The 19122-nt window shown below is 51.7% G+C and overlaps 6 protein-coding genes across 6 annotated transcripts; all 6 read left to right on the forward strand.

Annotated features, from left to right (window-relative positions):
- Nucleotides 1-1199: 1199 nt before the first annotated feature.
- Nucleotides 1200-3366, forward strand: AYO21_00238 (hsp90-like protein; the record flags this gene model as incomplete). Its single annotated transcript, XM_022650228.1, has 2 exons — nt 1200-1460; nt 1519-3366. 2 exons carry the CDS (start codon nt 1200-1202, stop codon nt 3364-3366), a joined length of 2109 nt encoding a protein of 702 aa, XP_022517554.1.
- An 834-nt stretch (nt 3367-4200) lies between these two features.
- AYO21_00239 (hypothetical protein) lies at nt 4201-5621 on the forward strand (the record flags this gene model as incomplete). The annotated part of the gene is made up of 2 exons (XM_022650229.1): nt 4201-4393; nt 4468-5621. The coding sequence occupies 2 exons, from the start codon at nt 4201-4203 to the stop codon at nt 5619-5621; spliced, it is 1347 nt and encodes a 448-aa protein (XP_022517555.1).
- Nucleotides 5622-7700: 2079 nt separating this feature from the next.
- On the forward strand, nt 7701-8739 carry AYO21_00240 (hypothetical protein; the record flags this gene model as incomplete). Its single annotated transcript, XM_022650230.1, has 3 exons — nt 7701-7755; nt 7810-8328; nt 8390-8739. 3 exons carry the CDS (start codon nt 7701-7703, stop codon nt 8737-8739), a joined length of 924 nt encoding a protein of 307 aa, XP_022517556.1.
- Nucleotides 8740-9372: 633 nt separating this feature from the next.
- On the forward strand, nt 9373-12025 carry AYO21_00241 (hypothetical protein; the record flags this gene model as incomplete). The annotated part of the gene is made up of 2 exons (XM_022650231.1): nt 9373-9418; nt 9471-12025. 2 exons carry the CDS (start codon nt 9373-9375, stop codon nt 12023-12025), a joined length of 2601 nt encoding a protein of 866 aa, XP_022517557.1.
- An 870-nt stretch (nt 12026-12895) lies between these two features.
- On the forward strand, nt 12896-14257 carry AYO21_00242 (hypothetical protein; the record flags this gene model as incomplete). The annotated part of the gene is made up of 1 exon (XM_022650232.1): nt 12896-14257. The coding sequence occupies one exon, from the start codon at nt 12896-12898 to the stop codon at nt 14255-14257; it is 1362 nt and encodes a 453-aa protein (XP_022517558.1).
- Nucleotides 14258-15106: 849 nt separating this feature from the next.
- AYO21_00243 (hypothetical protein) lies at nt 15107-18673 on the forward strand (the record flags this gene model as incomplete). The annotated part of the gene is made up of 2 exons (XM_022650233.1): nt 15107-15469; nt 15524-18673. 2 exons carry the CDS (start codon nt 15107-15109, stop codon nt 18671-18673), a joined length of 3513 nt encoding a protein of 1170 aa, XP_022517559.1.
- Between the last annotated feature and the right edge of the window lie 449 nt (nt 18674-19122).

A 19122-nucleotide genomic window follows, 5' to 3' on the forward strand; every position in this document is an offset into this window, starting at 1 on the left:
AATCTTCTCCAGGAGGCAGCAGGACTTGAATGTCTAGTCGGGTTTTGGGGGAATGAAAGGAAGTATAGGGATTGCTAATCTTGTGATATATGCAGAATCGATAGATAGTTCTGATTCTACCAAACCATCTTGCGCATCAACAATGACGGATGGGTGGGTGGTTGTTTGGCTATGCTTTTATATGCATGCATTGAAAGCACGGTATGGGTGCTGCTCAAAAAAGGGAATGTGAATATCAATTGTGAGTCTCTTTACCAATTTACGCGCAAGTCACATTGTATGACTAGAGACTACCTTCCTCTCCGGAGCACGATTAGAGAGCTAGACAGACACACACAAATCCAAGGTCTCTGGTCCCCGCAGGCTTGTTCGAGCACCGAACACTGTGGAAGATACGAGGACAGACGGGCGGCTCCTCAAGGCTGCAAGATTCGAGAAGGCTCGTTCACCAGCCTATGGTGGCCAGGCAACGCCTTGCTGGTGGGTCGATTTGGCGGATTTTTGTCTGACAGAAAGGGCCGACAGTGGCGGCGAGGCGGGCCTTAGGCTGTTGTCAAAGGTATTGGTTAAAGACAACAGTAGACCCATTGCTTGTGAGATTAGAAGCCCTAACCCTGGACCTCTGAATGGTGAAGCAAACATTTTAGGTCGGCTGGATGGGCTCAACAGGCAAATAAGCCTTCTGCAAGCACTCGATATCAAGAATCTTCTGGCTTTCTGTCAGACGCACTGGCTTTTCGTCTGACAGCGCTTATTCAAGGTGCGGGCCTGCGTCTTGGCAATGGACGCTGTGGGGGCATTCACTGCAGAGGAAAAAAGAACCATATGGAAGCTCCCCCAGGGTTGACTGCGGCTAAGTTTATAAGGCATAAACACTTTCCAGCCTTCCCTTCCTTTCCTCAGACCATCACACTGAAATTTTCTTCCACTCTTACTCCCACTTTAATAGGACAGTCTGCTCACCTGTCTCTTGAACACGACCACATTATTCCTGTAAGTTGAACCCCCATCATACCTGTCCGCATTGATCCAGTGCTGCCTGCCTCAATTGACGCTGGCTTCTCCAATTGCGCCGTCGCCTGTAGCAAGGGAGACCGGGTTTGCAAGCCTGCACTTGGTTCAGCCCAGACTCATCCTCATTTCATCTGTACTGACTTCTCCTCCCACAGACCTCCTCTCTTACAGACAATACCGCAGCCATGGCCTCTGAAAGCTTCGAGTTTCAGGCTGAAATCTCCCAACTCCTCTCCCTCATTATCAACACCGTCTACTCCAACAAAGAGATCTTCCTCCGAGAACTGATCTCCAATGCCTCGGATGCTCTTGACAAGATCCGATATGAGGCCCTCTCAGATCCCAGCAAGCTGGACTCTGGCAAGGACCTCAGAATCGACATCATCCCAGACAAAGAGTCCAAGACCCTCACCATCCGTGATACTGGTATTGGCATGACCAAGGCTGTAAGTTCTCCCCCTTTGACGCCGGAATACAAGTACCGTGACTGACCATTCTCAATAGGATCTCGTCAACAACCTCGGAACCATTGCCAGGTCAGGTACTAAGCAGTTCATGGAAGCCTTGACTGCGGGTGCCGATATCTCCATGATTGGTCAATTCGGTGTCGGTTTCTACTCAGCTTACCTAGTCGCCGACAAGGTAACTGTCGTGTCAAAACACAATGACGACGAACAATACATCTGGGAGTCCAGCGCAGGTGGTACTTTCACCATCACCCACGATGAGAGCGGCGAGCCTCTTGGTCGTGGCACCAAGATCATTCTCCACCTCAAGGACGAGCAAACCGACTACCTGAACGAGTCCAAGATCAAGGAAGTTGTGAAGAAGCACTCTGAATTCATCTCCTACCCCATCTACCTCCACGTCCTCAAGGAGACCGAGAAAGAGGTTCCTGATGAGGATGCTGAAGAGGTTGAGGAGGATGAGGAGAAGAAGGCCAAGATTGAAGAAGTTGATGACGACGAAGAGGACAAAGAGAAGAAGCCCAAGACCAAGAAGGTCAAGGAGTCCAAGATTGAAGAAGAGGAGCTCAACAAGACCAAGCCCATCTGGACTCGCAACCCCTCCGACATCACCCAAGAAGAGTATGCTTCCTTCTACAAATCTCTCTCCAACGATTGGGAAGACCATTTGGCAGTGAAGCACTTCTCCGTCGAGGGTCAGCTCGAGTTCCGCGCAATCCTCTTCGTCCCCAAGCGTGCTCCATTCGATCTCTTCGAGACCAAAAAGACCAAGAACAACATCAAGCTCTATGTTCGACGCGTCTTCATCACCGACGATGCCACTGACTTGATTCCCGAATGGCTCGGCTTTATCAAGGGTGTCGTCGACTCGGAGGATTTGCCGCTCAACCTGTCCCGTGAGACTCTGCAACAGAACAAGATCATGAAGGTCATTAAGAAGAACATCGTCAAGAAGTGCCTCGAGCTCTTCAACGAGATCGCCGAAGACCGTGAGCAGTTCGACAAGTTCTACTCTGCCTTCAGCAAGAACATCAAGCTCGGCATCCACGAGGACTCGCAGAACCGCCAGTCCCTTGCCAAGCTCCTCCGATTCCAGTCCACCAAGTCTGGCGAAGAGGCCACTTCGCTCACTGACTATGTCACCCGCATGCAAGAGCACCAGAAGCAAATCTACTACATCACGGGTGAATCCATCAAGGCCGTGCAGAAATCACCCTTCCTTGACTCTCTCAAGGAGAAGAATTTCGAGGTCTTGTTCTTGGTTGACCCGATTGACGAATATGCCATGACGCAACTTAAAGAGTTTGATGGCAAGAAGCTCGTCGACATCACCAAGGACTTCGAGATGGAAGAGACCGAGGAGGAGAAGAAGGAGCGCGAAAAGGAGGAGAAGGAGTTTGAGGGTCTGGCCAAGAGCCTGAAGAACATCCTCGGCGATAAGGTTGAGAAGGTTGTTGTCTCTCACAAACTCGTCGGCTCTCCTTGCGCTATCCGAACCGGCCAATTCGGTTGGTCTGCCAACATGGAGCGTATCATGAAGGCACAGGCACTGCGCGATACTTCCATGTCTTCTTACATGTCCTCAAAGAAGACATTCGAGATTTCGCCCAAGTCACCCATCATTCGTGAGCTCAAGAAGAAGGTCGAGACTGATGGCGAGAACGACCGTACCGTCAAGTCCATCACCCAGCTTCTCTTTGAGACCTCTCTGCTCGTCTCCGGTTTCACCATTGAAGAGCCCGCCAGCTTCGCCGAGCGCATTCACAAGCTTGTGTCCCTTGGTCTGAATGTGGATGAAGAAGCAGAGACTGCCGAGGAGAAGGCCGCTGAAGAAGCCCCTGCTGCTGAGGGAGCTGGCGAGAGCGCCATGGAAGAGGTCGACTAGACAGTTTCTCCCACGGCATAGATGTTCCATCGACGAGATCTCAAATATTCTTGAGCGACGGTCTTTGTGTCATCCCTATTGGCGTTCCGGTGTCAGACAGACGTGGTTGCCCTCGCCATGTTTTTTCTTTCAGCGATATCCCGGCAGTGAGTGGAAATGGATTGGGAAAGACTAGTGATGGGAAGGCTTGCAACGACCACCTAAAAGCGGACCAGGACATTAATGGAAGAAGAATGGGTTAAGCAGTGAGCATATCTTGATGGTTGTGGTCACAGCTTCCTGTATTCCATAGTTCCAATTGATTGCATGATTAGATGAACCCGTTTTCAATCTTCCTTGTTTAGAGGCCCAATCTGTAGAATTGGTCATTGGCCGTGTCTATACGTTAAGAGGTTGTTCACGCCATCCTCGTGCCTCGCTTTGTACCTCGCAGGTTTGTAGATATGCGGCCAAGTGAGGGCGGGCGCCAAGCGACCTTCTCCGGACCCCTGCACCAGCTGCTGCTTGTCCCCAAGAGGAAATTCCGCAAATCGCAATGGAACATGCTGTCCACTCTGATGCTGCTTCGCTTTCACCACCTTTGACAGACTGGCAATCCACGAGCAAAATGTCGCCGTCTGCCGATATGACAAGCATTCCACTATCCTGATAAACTATTTATATTGCCTACCCGAGTACCTCGTACTGACTCCGTTCACCCGCTCCGGAGGCGCTGTGCGCTCGCCCCCCTTCAGCCTCCTCTCCCTGTGCCCTCCCACCTATTACGCATACACTGCTGGCAAAAGATCTTTCCTTCCTACCCAGCAACTCTCCCTTACGATATAATAATCGACTATGGCCGTCAAATCGCGGTTTCACCGGCTAGACGCGTTTACAAAGACTGTCGAAGATGCGAGGGTGCGGACGACCTCCGGTGGTATCGTGACGATTGCCTCGATCCTTATTATTCTCTACTTGGTGTGGGGAGAATGGAGCGACTACAGGAAGATTCTGGTTATGCCAGAGCTGATTGTGGACAAGGGACGAGGTAGGAAACCCCCGAATCCAGGGTCGACAGTCGCAGGTGTTATTTTAGAGGAAGATACACAAATCGAGGTGCAGTTGCTGACCTGGTGTTTGCGGTCTACGTAGGCGAAAAGATGGAAATCCACCTCAACATCTCCTTTCCTCGCATCCCTTGCGAACTCCTCACTCTCGATGTCATGGACGTCTCGGGCGAGCAACAGACGGGCGTCGTCCACGGTGTCAACAAAGTACGCCTTTCCTCCATCGCCGAGGGTTCCAAGGTCCTCGACACAACCGCCCTGGTCCTGCATAACGAGCAAGACAACGCCGCCCACCTGGATCCAGATTACTGCGGCTCCTGTTACTCGGCCCCTCCGCCGGCCAATGCCTCGAAGCCGGGCTGCTGCAACACGTGCGACGAAGTGCGCGAAGCCTATGCCTCCAACAGCTGGGCGTTTGGACGGGGCGAGGGCGTGGAACAATGCGAACGGGAAGGTTACGGTGAAAGACTCGACGCACAGCGCCAGGAGGGGTGTCGTATCGAGGGCGTCCTCCGGGTGAACAAAGTCGTGGGAAATTTCCACATTGCACCCGGTCGCAGCTTCTCCAATGGAAACATGCACGTGCACGACTTGAACAATTACTTCGACACGCCTGTCGAGGGTGGACACACGTTTACACATGAAATCCACTCGCTGAGATTCGGCCCGCAGCTGAGCGATGATGATAGGGGAGTAACGGCGAAGTGGAGTGATCATCACCATGCGAATCCTTTGGACGGCGTGAAGCAGGAGACGGGGGAGCCGGGGTTCAACTTTATGTATTTCATCAAGGTGGTGAGTACGAGTTATCTGCCGCTCGGGTGGGATGAGGATCGGAGTGTGAAACAGCACTCGTCCCTCGCGGATCTGATACCGCTGGGAATGCAGGGCAAGGGCGCCGGGAGCCAGGGCTCGATCGAGACGCATCAGTACTCTGTCACATCACACAAGAGATCTCTGAGCGGTGGAAATGATGCGGCCGAGGGACACAAGGAGAGACTACACGCGCATGGAGGGATCCCCGGCGTCTTCTTCAGTTACGACATCTCCCCGATGAAGGTGATCAACCGCGAGGCGAGGCCCAAGACCTTTGCCAACTTTTTGACGGGTGTTTGCGCGGTTGTGGGAGGGACGCTGACGGTGGCGGCCGCGATTGATAGGGGACTGTACGAAGGGAGCACGAGGTTGAAGAAAGTTCATCAGGGGTGACATATAGAGAGAGAGAGAGAGAGTAGAGTGATCCTTTTGGGAGGAAAATATGACGGAGCCATTTTGCATCCAGCATGGGCGTTGTATGGTAGCATTGCCTGCGCGGACACACGGCAGAAACGTGTGCCTATATCCAAAGAAAAGAAAACGGGCTTTTTGACTCCTTTTTCTTGAAATATTGGGCCAAAATAAGACGGCCAGTTCGAGTTCGAGCACTCGAAGTCCCAGTGTCCGATTCTTTCCTAGCCCTCCTTTGCCCTTTTCCTGGGGTTGTGCGTTCCCTCTTCACGTTCAGCACGACCACCTAGCCTAGAATGCCACAAAAGATGGGTTAGCAAAGACGATTCATAAAGGATATAGAGTGATCTTTTTTTGACCCGCAGAGTGAAGCAACAGAAGAAGAGGAAGAGAACAAAGACTTTGTCTCTATTCTTCCTTTCTTTTTGTATTCAGAAAAACCAGTTTCTAAGCATCGACGCCACGCAAGACCCCTCCCGCAAGAAGAAGCAAAAAAAAAACATTTGACGATGCTTTTTTTTTGGTTCTTTCCTCTTCCGTCCTCCCCTTTCCCAAAAAGGAAGGGGTTTGGGTTAGAAGATGAAGCGGGGGGTTTTTGCGAGCATTCCTTTTCCGGCTCTTCCTAATGCCGTGAGGTTTGTTGTTCATCATGTTTTGGCTTTGGAGGGATTGAAGAAAGAAGGGGGGCACAGGGAGGATTTTGTGCGAGGTGATGAAGGAGACATACACACACCACACCCACGCTGGAGGAAGGGGAGAAACGTACCTCACCAGAAGGATTCCTTTACGGTCGCCCCTCGAGGTCAATTTCACATAGGTGATTGGTTGTCCAGATGGCCATCCGACAAGAAAATACAAGGCGTTGCATGTTTCAAGATACGTGGCGATCAAGGCCCTCAAAGGTGCGTGATGGAAGTTGTGGTGAAATGCAGAGAAGATGAATTTATGAGGTGCCTCTTTTTAATGCTGAATATTGGCTTTGCCTCATTAGGAAAGGTCGTTTTTGTTCTTGATCTAACCTGTTTCAGCATACGTCAATAGACGGTATGTAAGGGAATTTGAACATGCACGACATGTCATGCTTGTCTTGTCCTCTGCCGTTGCTTGAGAGGTTGTCGATGGCGTTGTCGAAAGAGTGAGGATACTTCTTTTCAATTTCCCCCAACCAGAAGATGATACTGTCGTCTCGAGCCACGCCAACTGCAGTTGGACGACTGTACGATATCCTTCGTCCGCGACTCGTTGCTCTCAGCCAGACTTCCAAGTTCTCATTCCAGAACCTCCCTGCTTTCTAGCTGTGCTCCGACGTCTTACTAACCCACTCTATAGCCACAATATCATCGGCAGGAGCTTAAAGAGGCATCTCAACCCCGTCCTTGTCGCCTGCCGAGTAACAAGTCAACCCAGTCAGCGGGAGCACAGGAGCGATTCGAGCTTCGGCTCTACACACACGGCGCTCGTGTTCCACTTGCGAGACATCAGAAAAGCATGACAGCATCTGGTAGTACTTTAAGTCTCAAGCGACTTACGAGTCGACCAGTGCTTTTGACCTTTTTCTGCCGACATTGCGGAATGAAAAGTGGCGGGCTAGGTAGGCAGTACGCCAGAAACAAGAAACCTCACACTCCCTTAACATAACGGTGAGAAGATTTCATTGTTGGGGCTAATGTACTCACGGCCCCCCCGTTATGACTGTGCATACTTGATACGGGTTGCACTTTCACCCAGGCGACCCCGCGCCCGATATTTAACCAAGGTTTTACCAAATGCATCGAGTAGCCTAGGTCCAGCGGCACTACCGGCGGATAGCGGGGAGGAGGTCGCCTCTGAAGCCAAAGAAGCGAGGTATCTTTGAAACGGTCTATGGGGCCTGAAATACTCCTATAAGTACGACGCAAGGATACGGGTATCACAGAAGAAGAGGGCAGCTTGTGTTGACAGCCAAGAGACTCTCTCAGGAAGAATATAGAAGTCGCTCTTATTCAGCTTGGATGTGTCGAGGCAACCAGAATTGACATCCACGCAGAGAACAGTTGCGTCGCATAATACGTCGCCGTCACGATGAACGGGCATTTGGATGCATCCAGCCTGAAGGACAGGTCAGTCATTGTCACAGGTAATTCCTCGTCAGCGCATTCTGTCATATCAAAACCCTGATGAAAACTACAAGGAGGGGCTTCTGGCATCGGCCTCGCAGCCGTCACACGCTTCGCGGAAGGTGGAGCCTATGTCACCATCGCAGACGTTCAAGATGCTCTCGGAAACAAAGCGGCTGCTGATCTCAACGCCAAGGGCTGTCATGTCTCCTTCGTCCACTGTGACACAACCGACTGGGAATCGAGTGTGGCGGCATTCAAACATGCTGCTTCCTTTGGGCCAAACAAATCTCTGGACGTCGCCTTGCTGAATGCTGGTGTAGGAGGCGACAGAGGTAGCTTGACAGACCAAGTGCTGGCAGCTCCTGAGCCTTCATTGGATCCCGACGTTATTCCAACCCGTCCGAGCCGCAAAGGAGCCGCTGTGAACTTCCTGGGAGTATATGACAATTGCTGGTTGGCGTTGCACTATATGCGTCTGCCCTCGCAGGTCGAACCAACAACCAACACACCGCAAAAATCAATAATCCTTACTGCTTCTCTGGCAGCTTATGCTGACATGCCGGCCTCTTCTGATTATAATGCTTCAAAATGTGAGTACACTTCTCTGTTGAACAGTTGCATGAGAACTTTGACACTGACTCAGTGTGATAGTTGGCGTCCGAGGCCTTTTCCGAGGGCTCCGACATACAACTGCTGCGCTCAATGTCCGTGTCAACCTGCTCGCGCCTTACTGGATCAACACGCCCCTCGTTCAGTCAGCCCTGCCCGCGTTGGAGGCAAGAGGGTTGAAGCCAGGTCAAGGATTGTCGTGGGCTAGCATCGATGATGTGGTCGATGCCATAGTTAGATCCGCTACGGACCCGAGTGTTGGCGGTAAAGCTTGGGCGATTTGGCCAGAAGGCTACATTGACATGGGAGAGGACGAGGCTGGGGGGTGGGCAGGCGATCATTTGAGGAAGCACTGGGAAATCCAGAGACAGAAGGGTGATAACATGCTGTAAGAGTTAGAGAGTCCCCGTCCCGGCCCGACCTTGTCTTGATGGATCCTGCGGGTAAGGAGTGCGAGGCAGGCCGTGGTTCCCGTGAGCTGGAGGAAGACCACTAGGTAGTTACCGTCCGCACACAAGTTCTATTTTGAATCAGAACGTTATTCGCTGTCCATCATCGTAGATCGGATTTCTCATCAGCCGAAGGTGCGAAGTGCACAGGACTACCTAAGCGAGTGGATAGATGAAGAACCCCACCACATCGCGATGCAGGATCATTGAATATGCATAGGAAAGAAACGTGGTCAAATATCGTGGTCCACAAATACACAGAGATACAAGTACTGACGTAGGAATGTTGGCTGAGAAGTGTGGCTCGGGAAGAGTCGATCTTTGGTTGATCCTTGTCGCAAGTCAACGGGCAAAGTCCGGTTAATTAAACAACCCAACATGTCTAATGTGGCATTTCCACATGCGGCACTCTGATGTCGACCAGTTTTCCCATTCCTCACACTTTGAGCGCCTGCATTTGGGCTATAGCCTTGTTTCGCTCTAGTTTTCGGCTTTTCTAGTTTCAAGCACAGGCGCAAGATTGCCGGCCAGTGAAGCACTTACGTGGGCGAAAAGAACCCCGTTCTCGCAGCCCATATGCCTGTCAATGGGGTTCAGCACGAGGAGGATTTGCTAGATTCAGGTAACTTGGTCATAGCGGTCCATATGGTGGTCTTGTGCTGACCTGTGGAAAGACAATTATGACCCTATCGAACACCTCGATCAGATATTCTCACACCCTTCGACACTCTCGTCGGTCAGCCAGACCTTCGAAATCCTCCAAGCCTATCAAGATGACCTTGACGACGAAATCGAGGCTCTCGAAGACGAGCAGATACAGTCAAACGCAGAATGTCTGCAGCGAATGGAAGCCTCGAAAGCCGAGCTGGCGGAGCTCTTCCAACGCATCGAGAGTGTCCGGGAGCGGGCACTGCGTACCGAGCGAAACATCACCGAGATGACGGCGGATATTAAGCAATTGGACAATACAAAGAAGAATCTCACGCTTTCGATGACAGCGTTGAAGAGACTGCAGATGTTGACGACCGCCTATGAACAGCTGCGGGCCATGAGCAAAACGAGACAGTACAGAGAATGCGCGCAGCTCCTGCAGGCGGTGATCCAGCTCATGGCGCACTTCAAATCCTACCGGTCAATCGACCAGATCGCGACGTTGAGCAGGAATGTAGCAGATATACAGAGAGAGTTGCTGGAACAAGTGTGCGAGGACTTCGAGATTACCTTCAGCAAGGAAGAGGTGGCTCAGAAACGAGGACTGCTTCACGAGGCGTGTTTGGTAGTTGATGCTCTGGGTGATGCTGCCCGGTCACGGTTGACCACCTGGTATTGTAACACGCAACTTCGTCAGTATCGGCATATCTTTAAGGGGGACCAGGAGGCGGGATCGCTTGACAATATTGATCGGAGGTACGCATGGTTCAAAAAGACGCTCAAGATATACGACGAGGAACATGCTGCCATCTTCCCTCCGCACTGGCGGGTCAACGAGATCCTTGCCAACGTCTTTGCTGAAGGAACACGAGAAGACTACAAGGGCATCTTGTCTAGGACTACCCGCAACGGTCAGACCATTGATGTCCAGCTGTTGTTGTCATGTTTGCAGCAAACTCTGGACTTCGAGCACGCTCTCGAAAGGAGATTCAATCAAACGTCAAGAACCTCCATCGATACCATGGCATCAGCCAGTGACACACCAGTCTTTGGCCAGCCGATCTCGGACGCGTTCGAACCGTATCTGAGCTTGTGGGTGGAAGCACAGGATAAAGAACTCGCGGGCCTGATACCGCAATACAGGCAGCGGCCAACCAAACTTGCGGATGAAGATTTCTCCTCACAACATGTTATTGCCTCGTCGACAGAGCTGTTCAACTTCTACCGACACTCCCTCGCGCAATGTGCGAAGCTCTCCACGGGACAGCCCCTGCTCGACTTGTCCAAGGTTTTTGGCCGCTATCTTGACCAATATGCGCAGCAAGTTCTGCTGTTCTATATCTCCGAAAAACCAACAGGCGGCACCCCTTCTCGAATACCCTCTGTCGAAGATGTCATTTTGGTTCTCAACACGGCGGACTACTGTTTCCAAACTTCGAATTCTCTGGAAGAAAAGATCAAGAGTCGCATAGACGATGCGTTGAAGGATAAAGTCGATCTACAGAGCCAAGCAGATGCCTTCATGGGCATAGCGAGTGCGGCAGTCCGAGGTCTGGTCCGTCGTGTGGAAGTCGACTTGGAACCCAGCTGGCGTGAGATGCGAAACATGTCCTGGTCAAAGATTGAAATCGGAGAACATCAAAGCCCCTACATTACAGGTCTGGAGAATCGGATCAAGGACCGTTCCAGTGAGATCTTGGGCATGCTTCACAAACAACAGTATGCGCGGGCATTCGCAGATAATCTGGTCGAGCTGTTGGCGTCGACGTATGTGGCTAACATTGCCCAATGCAAGCCCATCTCAGAAGGCGGTGCTGAGCAGATGTTGCTCGACACTCACGCCATCAGGAACACCCTCACCCAGATACTTCCGGGTACACCGCCGCCACTTTTCCTCAAACGCGTCACTGCTGCTTTTGGCAAGATCGAGCCGCTGTTAAAAACCCTACAAGTCCGACCATCACCCCCAGAGGCCCTCGTCCAAGCATACCTGATCCACATCTCCGACCTCTCGGAAGTCAACTTCCGCAAAATTCTCGAATTGAAAGGCATCCGCGCAAAGTCAGAACAAAACCACTTGGTTGAATTATTTCAGATGCACAAGTTCAGCCCACGGTACAAGGACACACTAGTGGAGAAGTCACCCCTGCTTACTCCTTTGAACCTGTCGGCATCCGGTACGTCCACTGGAACTGCGGTAACACCAGCAGGTGCTCTCCACAACCTTTCGGCATTGGGTAACTCTGCAGCGGCGTCACTGAGCACGGCAAATATCCCAGCGAACATGAAATTCGATGCTTCTGGACTGGGCAACGCAATCATTGACCGATTCAGCAGCCCCGGTCTAGGCACGCCTCGAGACGGAGCAGTAAGCCCACCGCCAACTGGAACAGGCATGCATACCACAGGCGATGGGGGCTTCTCCGGTGCAGAAGCCGGGGCAAAGTTGAATGAGAACTTGAAAAACATTGGAAAATTCTTCAAGAGGGACCTGGGTGGGTTTGGGGGTATAGGTCGATTCGGCAGTAGTAAAACCACGAGTCCGGCTCCTCCTGAAGACCGCGCAAACCACCGATAGGATACCAAGAATGAAGCGAGTAACTGTGTGAAAACGTTAGTTGAAGGGGTTTCAATGGATTCATAATTGCACAGCCTCCGAAAACAATGCGAATGGGTCAATGCGGCATCAACCACGACTCTAAGGATCGATCCATTGTTTACAGTGTCTGCGTGTCTGGGGCTTTATGGAAAAGGGGCACCTAAGGGGCATAATGGACAATAATGACTAAAAACTGACCAATAAGAAACCCCAGCCTACCAAAGACGACTGCCAAGGACAGGCATCAACTGTTCCTAAAATTGACTAGCGTACATCACGTGAATCTGCCTGACAGAGAGAGTGGGTCTCGCCTTTTTGCTTGATTCCGCCTACAAAAACTTCCCTTGTTCCCTTAACAAGCGACGGCAACCATCGCTTTTGTCAGTAGATTGATCTCTTGCCAAATCCTTTGTCATACCGTCTTCTTTAATCACTCGCTCTCACTGTCACTCTTCGAATCCGACTATATTCACCATTTGGCTGTGACACTTGGACATACCGAGTACCTAATATACCCTTGGCAAATAATCCGCCACATACAAATCTTCAAGCCACATTCCACCAATTATCGCTTCAATATCCCGAATCTCGATCAGCTACATGCACAGACGCTGCCTTCAAGTCCATCGTTGAGGGAGTCTACTTACCGAGGGGGTTTCGAGTGGTTGTTGAACAGCCTCGCCTCTCGTCCATCATCAGCTCATTCGTTCGACTCGGCCACATTTCAGAGACAAAAGTTCGGATTTGTCTAAATACTAGGACCATCTACGCCATTTGAATCATTACCTACAACAGCCATTCACCACTTGACCGCCGTTCGCTTGGTCGTTCTGGGTCAGAGCGTTCACAATGGCGTTTGGTAGGTCCGGGGACCCATCACAAGGCAATCAGTCCGCGGCGACACGGGACTTGGCGATCAAGGGATGGACCAACTCGAAACTCGCATCCACACCAGACCAGGGAGTTGCCTCGTTATTGGTATTCCTCCGCAAGAAGTCTGGAGATCGCCAAATATTGTCCAACAAAGTCGTCGGCCGCGCGAGTAACGTCCTCATCATCACCGTCTATGAAAACGACAAAGATCGATTTTACCATTTAAACAATTTCCAGTGGGCTGGCAGTACTCTTACTGTCGAAGACTCAAGATCACCCACCAACAATATCAATCGATTTCAGCAAAACCAGGCCCATGACCGGTCTCAAAATCATCACCCTTCCTCTCAACCATCTCAGCCATCAAGATCTGCTTTTGGCCAGAATGGCTCAACACCACACGGTCGTTACAACCAGCTACCCAGCGGACCTCGAGGCGGCGGAAACACTCACTACAACCAACCTCGAAACAACACACGCTTTGGTGCACAAGATAACAGCAATAAGAACGACCCTCTCACAAACGAAGTTGAAAATACCATGATCTCCGTCCTACGCAGACGCTACGACCCTTCTCTGAAACTCCTAAGTCTTAACGCCCTCGGTGCCGATGAGGAACTCCTACAAATACCTGGAATACTCGGTTCAGATCCTGCGAAAGTCTTTGAGGCCATCTTTACTATCTGCAAAACCAAAATTTTCGAAACCCCCAGCAAACGTGACGAGTCGGTCCACAGCATTACACTTAGCGACAACGGTCTTGACACGGTGGAACAGATCATGTCTTTATCAAGAACCTTTCCGCGCCTCCGAAATCTGGATCTCGGCAACAACAAACTTGCAAGCATGGATTCGTTGAAGTATTGGAAGAACCAATTTCGTGATCTGGAGCATTTGATCTTGCAGGGCAACCCGGTCAACGATCTCCCAGATACATTGCCGACCCTGCGGCAGTGGTATCCAAAGCTGCAATTGTTCAACAACCTGCCCGTCGGCAACAATCAACCCATAGCGCCCAATGTCCAACAGCCGCCCTTCCAAGCTAACCCACCATTGCCTCTCCCGGCACAAGCGGTACCGGTGGTGGCCGGCCGCCTACCGCATCCCGAGATCCCGGCAGACTCTCTCTTCGGCGTTCCCCAAGCAGACAAGCCTGCGGAAATCCTCGAACGCGAGAAGATGGGGTTGCAGTTCAGTTTCGAGACGAAACTGAGGCTGGCTGCGGTGGAGGAGTGCCTGACAGCCAATAACTGGGACTACGCTCTAGCCATGAAGAACTTTCTGGAGCTGAAAGCGCAAGGCGCCATCCCGGCGGAGAAGTTTATACCCGGTGTTTAGGAAACCTTCGTGGACAATGGAGGTGACGCGGTCATGTTGGACATGGAGGATTTTTGAAAACGATGTTATTATTATACAGAATGGGCCTTTGAGCATGGCGCTCGTTTGGATAGCATTTTTAGCATGACTTTTGCTCTTCGGAGCAGGACCCCGAAGGAGGGCGAATCGCATTGTTATTGTACATCTGTCACTGCTAGTGTTTCATTATTGTCTTCTAGTTAATCGCCCGTTATAGCGGAACTTTTCTGGCGTAACAAAACTGGCTTTTCGATACCAATACCTTTCTTCGTGCGTGGTCGGCGTGGTCGGATAATAGATTTCGTGTAGCTTGCCGTCACGTTTCGGTGCGCTCGGGCCCAGAGTTACGAGGCTCTCGGTATCGATTCGTCTTGACTCGCCAATGAGATCCGTCCCAAATAGGCCGACGGACTACTCGGTATCTTGAACTCCAATCGTCTGGAGAAACGTGGCCTGGATGGACGGGAGTTACGAATTGATCAAGAAGTTTCACATGTGAAAATCCAACGTCATGGTGGGCAAGTCAGAGAAGACCTCGACACACCATCCTGCGATGATCAATTATTCCACCTCCAACTCCACCAGGGTCACTTTCTATCATTGGCACATGTGCCCGCCTTAATGTCAGGAACCCGGACGCGTACCTGCGTCCTCCCTCCCCGTTCCATCCTGCCTGGTTCCCTGCTCCCCAGCGCTCTTCTTCTCTTCTCTTCCCAACCGTGTATGACTGTCGCCCTCGATCCTTCATGGAGCACGACGTGAAGCCCGTTCCTCGTCGCATCCTCCACACCGCCTTCTCGGCCTGTCGTTCCGGCCGCCCTGCCCTGCGAGATGCTTTGGAGTTCGCACAAAGAGAATGCATCTGCCTCTGAAGATGAAAAAACTGTTGGGGACTCGGATGACGATGCCCCAAAGGAAATTGTTCTTGCGCAGCCGCAACAGGGACGGACCCTTCTGCCTGCGCCCGCGGCCGCGATTGTCAGTGGCGTCACCGGCCTGACTTCGTTCTATGTTCGTGGTGCAACCAAGATTGGCGGTTGGGGACTTTATGCTGGCAGAGAGGCTACACTCAAAACACTTTCCGTCAGTCGCAGTGCACTGGAGTCTATCCTGATTGCAGCGGGACGAGATGTCTCTACGCGAAGCAATGGCGACCTGGGACGCGCGGAAGCTGAGAATCTGCTGGAGAGGAGTGTACGTTTGAGGTATCGGTATTGAATAAATGACACGGGGCTAACATCGTCACAGATCTCCGCGTTGCATTCGACCATCTCAACGACGTCTTTTGTCGCCTCGACGGGCTTCCACCTCACAGAAGCGTTCATGAACTCAATATCCGGTCTATCTATCCAAGGACTGGCTACACTGAATGCCATCCTCGGCTCTACTGAGTCCTCCCGTGCCGTCGCGGCAATCATCACGTTGATCAGAGATGAACTCAACAAGCCCGAGATCGGTGGAACTGGCGAGGTGGTGACATACCTGGACCTTATTATCGCCACCATCGGTTTTGTGATGCTCCAGAGGTGGGGAAGACGGAAGACGGAGCTGGATTTTCGGGACGCTGGTGGTGAAGAGACTATTTGGGACGCGGTCATTGATGACAAGGGCTTTCGAGCCGATGTCGTGGGGACACGGAAGAAAGGCATGATCAGTATCCACGCCAATACTGGTGGCCCGCCAGTCACCTTTACTTCTCCAGATTGCGATGAAGATTTTGAGGCCTTGGAAAGGGGAACGGTGTTTGATGCTCAAGCAGTCGCACTGTCGGCGGAGAACCAGACAAAGCTGACCGACGAAGAGATTCGCGAGCGGATCATGAGCCAGATACCATCTGGAGCTCGAGCCGTGATCACATCCGAGACCATCACCGCCAAAACAATTCGTGTCGACATATACGATGCTGAAACGGCCCATATTGACCCTCCTCCGGGAACCATTATGGTGGCAGAAAGGCTGAACCATGAAAGCTCGACAAACGGCAACCAAGCTGGACCTCATCAAACTGTCATATTTCGCACGTCTTTGAAGAGATCGAGCAGTAGGGAGAAACCATCGTCGAATGAGCCGCTGCGATTGACCGGTCATAACGGCTTAGGTCAAGACCACCACGACACCGACGACTTGTTCATGATGGCTACCGCCCCGAAGCGAATTTCTATCGTGGATGAACCGATCCAGATAGATAACGGTACTTTCTCCAATTCGGACCGCGATGAGTCGGCAATCGAATCATCCTCACCACCAACCTCTTCTCCTCCAAAATTGCTAGGCCCTGTTGCCAATCAGAAAAAGAGTCGCCGGCCAGTTCTCAGTTCAAGCAAGTCATCTCCCAATGCAAGCAGTACCAGTCGTATACCACTTGTCAAAGGTAGAAAGGACAAATCAAGTTCAGGTGTGAAGAGTGATAAAGCTGGTGTCATCAAGAAAGCACTGATGACGCTGAGTCCGAGTCAGTCGTCAGCGGCGGTAAAGGATCTCCCAAAAGTACCACCACGGCAATCAAAATCATCCACCTCAGTGGCAGCACAGTCGCCCAGGTCTAGGGCGCCTTCGGCCAATCGCGAAGACGCCACATCAAGGAGAACTTATGCTTCGTTGACCCATGGCAATACGCCCCTGACAAGTCCGAGTTTACATCGGGCCACCGAGTCATCAACAAGCTATTTTGCCGTGCACGACCGGAGAAGAGACTCTATTGTCTCGCAGACCACAGAGACATATTCTGTCCATTCGCATGAGAGTCGACCAAGCTCCCCCACCTTCACGAGGACTCGAACCCGAGTTGTGAACGGGTTGACACAGACGAGGTCGGAACTCGGACTGGCACTAGACGAGACTGAAGCTAGAGTCGACCCAACCACAGGCACAGTCCATCATAGACGCTCTCGGTCTTTTGTTCCTAGTCTGTATTCGATGGGGACCAGGGATTCTACAGAGGCCATCCTCTTAGCGCCAAAGGCCCCTATACCCCGGAAATCAATATATGAGGATCACAGTGTATTGGCTGCTCTCATCACGAATGGGAAAGTGCCAGGTATCTTTCCTGATCGTCATCTTGTCAAAACGGTTCGACGATTTGCGAGGTTCGCATCGGCTTCATACGGGGCGAATTTCCTGCGGGTTATGGGCCTGACAACAGCAGAAGATGAGCTTAGCAAGTCGACGGAGCTCATGACCCTTGACGTCCACCACGAGCACAGCTCATTTTCCAGCCATACAGGCCTGCCTCCTGACACAATTCTGTTGTCATCCTTCTTTGATCCCCAAGGAGTTACTGGCAATACTGACTGGTCGCCCTCAGCCATATCGCCATTGATCCATTTCATTTCGATCGATGACGATTCCAAAGCCGTGGTTCTGACGTGTCGTGGGACACTTGGCTTTGAAGATGTTCTGACCGACATGACATGCGATTACGACGACTTGCTATGGCAAGGCCAGCGCTACAAAGTCCACAAAGGCATTCATGCTTCAGCAAGACGACTATTAGGTGGCAGTGGAAGCCGCATCATGGCCACCATCAGAGCGACACTCGAACAATATCCCGACTATGGCCTTGTTCTTTGTGGGCACTCCCTGGGAGGAGCTGTCGCGGCCATACTCGCCATCCTCATTGCCGAACCTTCGTTTGACGAATCCAAGACCTCGTTTGTCACCGGCAGCAAGCCCAAACTCCTTACCCATCAATCCACGAACGAGTCGTTTACTTCCTACATCCCTCCCATCAGTCTTCCACCAGGCCGACCAATCCACGTCTACGCCTATGGCACACCCGCATGTATGTCCGAGCTTCTCCGTGTTGCCACCCGTGGGCTCATCACGACCGTTGTCAACCACGCCGATATTGTGCCTTGCCTCTCTCTGGGTGTTCTGCACGACTTCCGCACTGTGGCATTGCACCTCAAACACGACACGACCGACGCCCTCGGTGCTCTCAAGACGCGAGTTTGGAGTCGTCTCAAAAACGCCGTCAAGTCCGCATTCTATAACAACCCGAGGGGGCCGCCCCCACCGGAAAACATTGCAGGCGATGGCCTCGGCGAAGATACTTGGGCATGGTCGGCACTGAAGACGCTACGCGCAGCAATGGTGAATGACAAACTGGTTCCTCCTGGAGAAGTGTTTGTGGTGGAAACGACCCGCGTCTTTGACAGACTGGAGCCAGACGTGGCGCGCGAGGCAGTCTTTGGACCTGACGACTCAAAGGACGACCGAACGGAGAAGCTCTACAGGGCACTTGGGAGACCAGCCACGAGAGTGCAATTCAAGCTCGTGCGGGATGTGGAGACGCGGTTCGGCGAGCTGAGATTCGGGCGGGACATGTTTGGCGATCACAGTCCGGGCAGATACGAGGCGAGTCTGGCGGCGTTGGATAGAGGAATCTGTGAAGAATGATTGTGGGTTTGAAGACTAATGACGTTACGATATACGGTCAGACTGATGCCGTTTTCTTTATAAAATGAGGTAGTTACTATATACCATGTAATCAGAGATGTTCTTGATGACATATACGGCCTGCTTTAGATCTTTTGGATATATACATCCACGCTCGTGTTTGCTTCTTGCTTGCTTTCTTGCTTATTTGTAGAGATCCGCACCACCACCGACACCGCCATAGTGAGGTGAAGTGAAGTGATTGTATTTGTCTTTGCGCTTCTTCCTCTTTTCTTTCCCCCCTTGTCACTCGCACACTCACTCACTTGCTCCGCCTATTTGTTGATTTATTGATCGGTAGTGACCCTCTCTCTTCACCTACGAAACACAATGTCTATACTATATATCATGTCATATATATACACACCCACACACGCAAGCCCGCAGCATGCCCGCGGCATGCCCGCCGC

This window comes from Fonsecaea monophora, assembly GCF_001642475.1.
Source record: "Fonsecaea monophora strain CBS 269.37 chromosome Unknown Scaff1, whole genome shotgun sequence".
NCBI classification, from domain to species: domain Eukaryota; kingdom Fungi; phylum Ascomycota; class Eurotiomycetes; order Chaetothyriales; family Herpotrichiellaceae; genus Fonsecaea; species Fonsecaea monophora.